We start from the raw sequence: 5,143 nt of genomic DNA, 5'->3' as shown, positions 1-5,143 counted from the left end.
TTTGATCTGAAAACATCTGGACTAGGGTGACTAGCACCTCTCTCCTCCTAGACTAGGGCGCCTAGCACCCTTGTCCTCACAGCTCTAGCTCAGGTGTAGCAAGAAGCAAGTCCAAAGTCTCAAAGTCCCAGATTCAGTTTCATGCTCAGTGATTCATTAGTCAGCAGGCCGCCTAACAATAATGTCCTCTTAATTTCAGCTCTGCTTTGTTTTGTAGTTTCATTTTTTGTATTAAAAAATTTCATCGCTTCATTTGTTCATTTATGTTTGTTTAGACCTCAATTAGTTTATTTTCAAATCAACTTTTAGAGCAACGAAGGAATAGAATTCAAGGGGTTGCTTTTGAAAGATTATTCAATTTAACAAACAGAAAAAACTAAACTGAAAAGAAGAAGACTGTTGTGAATTTCTTAGAACTGAGAAATATATTGTATGCATTAGCTTGAATAATCTTTCGTTTTGGTATCAGAGCAGGTCGCAGAATTTTTTGATCGTGCAGGTAGTCTCCAGATGGCTAATGGAAAGGATTTAGCATTTTAGCTTCCATTATTTACTAGAGAAAACTATGATTATTGGAGTATCAAGATGAAGACCCTACTTTTATCCCAAGATCTCTGGGAATTTGTGGAAGGTGGATACACAGAACCTGGCTCTTGCATATCACCACAGATGTCAGCGTGCACAAGCTTCAAAGGAGATTTGGCTATTCATGATTTGCCCACCGGAAAACTGTCTCGATGATGCTTGCCAAGTGCACACCCTGAACAAACTTCTTCTTTTGCCTTGATTGGAGGAAGACCTCGTACCATATTTTTCTTATAAAACTTATAAACTAAAAAAGAATAAAAAGACTGTTTTTAAAACCAAAAATAAAACTTAAGTCTACGTAGCAGTTAGAGATTACAACTGCTGTTTTATTCACACATAAAGCTAAAACAAATAAAGCAAAAAAAACAAGGAATCATGAAAAATCATGATCTCTCCAACCCATCTTTCGATCTTATCTTCAATCTCCCCTTGAATAATCAATGGAGGTGAGTCCCAACTGATTTCGGAAGGCAGTAAAAGGGGCCACTGGAAGAGCTTTGGTGAAGATATTGGCAACTTGTTCAGATGAAGGACAAAACTGCAACTCCACTTGTCCATATTGAACCAAGTCACGAATATAATGATGACGGATCTCTATGTGCTTCGTTCTGGCATGAAACACATGATTCTTTGTCATGGCAATAATGCAACTATTATCACCATAGATGGTGGTTGGATGCTTGGGAACAAAATATAGATATGTCAATATCCTTCTTATCCATACCGCTTGAGAACTTGTCAATGAATCTGCCATGTATTCCGCTTCTGCTGAAGAAAGAGCTACTGTTGCTTGTTTCTTACTACTCCAGGATACAACTCCAGAACCAAATGAAAACACATAACCAGATGTTGATTTCCTATCATCTACTGAACCGACCCAATCTGAATCTGTGTAACCAACTAGTTCAAACTTGTCAGTGGGAGAATACTGAATGCCAAAATTTTGTGTACCACTCACATACCTCAAAATTCTTTTAGCAGCCCGCCAATGTGACTCATGTGGATAATGCATCAACCGAGAGATGAGGCTCACAACATACATAATATCAAGCCTACTAGTTGTGAGGTACATGAGGCTACCAACCAACTTCCTATACCGAGTTGCATCAACCTTGGGACTAGCATCTTCCTTGGTTAGTTTTTCACCAAGGGCTACGGGGGTTGCAAAGGCTTTACATGCCACCATGTTAAACTTCTTCAATAAATCAGCTATATACTTGGATTGAGAAATAAATATGCCTTCTGATGTTTGTTGTACTTCCACACCAGGAAAATAGTGCATAAGTCGCAGATCTGACATTTCAAAATCTTGTTTCATTTCTGCTTGAAACTTCTCCATCAGAGCTTTGCTATTACCTGTATAAATCAAATCATCAACATAGAGGCAAACTATGAGAATATCATTACCAATACGTTGGACATACAAGGTAGGCTCTGAGTGGCTTCTGTTGAATCCTTTCTTCATGAAATAACTGTCAATTCTAGCATACCAGGCACAAGGAGCTTGCTTCAACCCATAAAGTGCTTTCTTCAACTTGTAGACTAAGTTTTCTTTATCTAGAACTTCATAACCCATAGGTTGTTCTACATAAACTTCCTCATCTATGTAACCATTAAGGAATGTTGATTTCACATCCATCTAAAATATTGGCCACTTGTATTGTGTTGCAATAGCCAATATAATCTTGACTGTATCAAGACGAGCCACTGGAAAAAATGTTTCTACATAATCCACTCCAGGAGTTTGTGCAAACCCCTTGGGAACTAGTCTGGCCTTATGGCGTTCTACTGAACCATCTGCATGATATTTTACTTTGTAAATCCATTTCATACCAATCACCTGCTTACCTTTGGGAAGTGGAACTAATTACCAAGTATTATTCTTATGAATGGAATGCATTTCATCATTCATAGCATTAACCCATATGGGTTCTTTCACTGCTTCTTCATACACAGAGGGTTTAACTTTAATTGTACTAAACAAAGCAAAATTAGCAACTGGATTTATATTGGTACTCCTCTGATAAGAATCAACTAAACTTCATACCTTTCGTGGAATGGATGGTGGAGGTGATGGTGGAGGTGAATCTTCACCTAAGTTTGTGCTACTTGAAGAACTAGGTGAGCTTGGAGGACTAGAATTGGAGCTAGAACTTCCACTTGAGCTTGTGGGGAGAGGAGGAGGAACTGTTATCTTCCATGTTTATGATTATTGATGGATTTTTCTGCACATCATCTTTCCATACTCCCCCTTCATCAAAAATCACATCCCGGCTAACTATCCATTGCTTTGTCTCGAGATTATACAATCTGTAGCCTTTAGTTGCAGTAGAGTAGCCCACAAACATACAAAGTTGGGATTTGGCATCCAATTTCTTCCGCTTTTGATCTGGAATATGTACATATGCCAAGCATCCAAAGATGCGAAGTGAGCCACTGAAGGCTTGTGACCACTCCAGGCTTCCTTTGGAGTCATATTTTGAACTGCTTTCATGGGACTAGGATTGAGAATATATACTATAGTGGCAACTGCTTCTCCCAAAAAACTATTTGAAATTTTTTTTGTCTGCAACATGCTTCGTGCCATTTCCATAATGGTACGGTTCTTTTTTTCAGCAATACCATTTTGCTGAGGTGTATATGCGGCAGTGAGTTGTCTCTGGATGCCATTCTTAGCACAAAAATCAGCAAACTCATTAGAAGTAAACTCCCCCCCTCTATCTGTTCTGAGTATCTTGACAGGATGCCCGCTTTGTTTTTCAGCTAGTGCTTTGAAATTCTTGAAGCATGCAAAGGCTTCAGATTTTTTCTTCAAAAAATAAACCCAAGTGTGGCGAGAGTAATCATAAATGGATGTCAAAAAATAAAGGTCCTTACACAATTATGGCTCTTGCATGTCACCACATATGTCAGCATGCGCAAGCTCTAGAGGAGATTTGGCTCACCAAGATTTGCCCACTGGAAAACCGTCTCGATGATGCTTGCCAAATGCACACCCTGAATAAACTTTTCAAAGAGAATTTGAAAATTTGATGATGAAAGAATCTGAGTCTATTCAGGAATTTATTACAAGGACTCAAGGTATTGTGAATCATCTTAGGACTCAAGGTGAAACTATATCAGATCATAAAATTGTAGAAAAGGTTTTAAGGTCTCTTCCTCCTAAATTTGATCCAGTAGTAATTGCTATTGATGAAAGTAAAGATCTAACTACTTTCAAAGTTGCAGAATTAATTGGTTCTTTGCAGTCTCATGAAGAGTGCATGCAACATTCTATAGAAAGTTTTGTTCAAGCTTTCCGGTCTTATGTGAATATTGAGGAAAAATCCAAATCTCCTCCCTCTCATACTGCTAAATTTCAAGGTGAATCTTCTGGTAATAATAGAGGAAGAGGTAGAGGAAGAGGAAATAACAGAGGAAGAGGGCAAAAATATGTTGATAGAAAGAGTATATGTAGTGCAGATATTGTGAAAGATATGGGCACTATGAATTTGAGTGCAGGAAAAAGAAATCTGACTTGAATAAGTCAAAAGCTAGTTATGTAGAAGAATCTTCTGATGCAAAGAATTCTATGTTCTTTGCATGGAATTTGGCAAAAGAACCCCAAGAGGATGTCTGGTTCTTGGACAGCTGTTGTTTAAATCACATGACAGGTAAATCTGATTTCTTTGCCAAATTAGATGATTCAGTGAGGAGTAAAGTTATATTTGGAGATGATAAGGAGGTTGATGTAATGGGAAAAGGCACCCTTGCAGTCAAGACTAAGCAAGGAGACACTACAAATATCCATAATACTTTCTTTGTGCCAGAATTACAGCATAGTCTTTTGAGTATAGGACAACTTCTAGAAAAGAACTATAAAGTTGTATTTGAAGATAGTTGTTACAAAAGTTTTGATAAATCTAATAATCATCATCTTGTAGCAAAGACTTATACATGACAGAGAATAGATTGTTTCCTCTCAAATTGGTTTCTAGTAAGTTGCATGCACTAAAATCAACCATAGATGATTCATGGTTATGGCATCAACGATATGGTCATCTAAATTTTCAAGGGCTAACTTTGTTGAATAAGAAGAATATTGTGAGAGGTCTTCCTCCAATCAAGGCAAAAGAAGAAGTTTGTTCAGGGTGTGCACTTGGCAAGCATCATCGAAACAGTTTTCCGATGGGCAAACCTTGGAGAGCCAAATCTCCTCTAGAGCTTGTGCATGCTGACATCTGTGGTGATATGCAAGAGCCATCATTGGGTAAGAACTTTTATTTTTTGACATTCATTGACGATTACTCTCGCCACACTTGGGTTTATTTTTTGAAGCAAAAATCTGAAGCCTTTGCATGCTTCAAGAATTTTAAAGCACTGGCTGAAAAACAAAGCGGGTATCCTGTCAAGATACTCAGAACAGATAGAGGGGGAGAGTTTACTTCTAATGAGTTTGTTGATTTTTGTGCTAAGAATGACATCCAGAGACAGCTTGCTGCCGTATATACACCTCAACAAAATGGTATTGCTGAAAGAAAGAACCGTACCATTATGGAAATGGCACGAAGCATGT

The 5,143-nt window shown here is 38.0% G+C and overlaps 1 protein-coding gene across 1 annotated transcript; it reads left to right on the top strand.

Moving 5' to 3' along the window:
• The first annotated feature begins 2,645 nt into the window (after positions 1–2,645).
• Positions 2,646–4,528, top strand: LOC131857500 (uncharacterized). The gene is made up of 3 exons (XM_059210150.1): positions 2,646–2,756; positions 3,648–3,889; positions 4,090–4,528. Exons 1-3 carry the CDS (start codon positions 2,646–2,648, stop codon positions 4,526–4,528), a joined length of 792 nt encoding a protein of 263 aa, XP_059066133.1.
• Positions 4,529–5,143: the final 615 nt, after the last annotated feature.

Source organism: Cryptomeria japonica, chromosome 8, assembly GCF_030272615.1.
Source record: "Cryptomeria japonica chromosome 8, Sugi_1.0, whole genome shotgun sequence".
Taxonomy (NCBI): domain Eukaryota; kingdom Viridiplantae; phylum Streptophyta; class Pinopsida; order Cupressales; family Cupressaceae; genus Cryptomeria; species Cryptomeria japonica.
The sequence above is the reverse complement of the archived record's forward strand: the minus strand, read 5'-3'. Positions and strand labels throughout refer to the sequence as shown.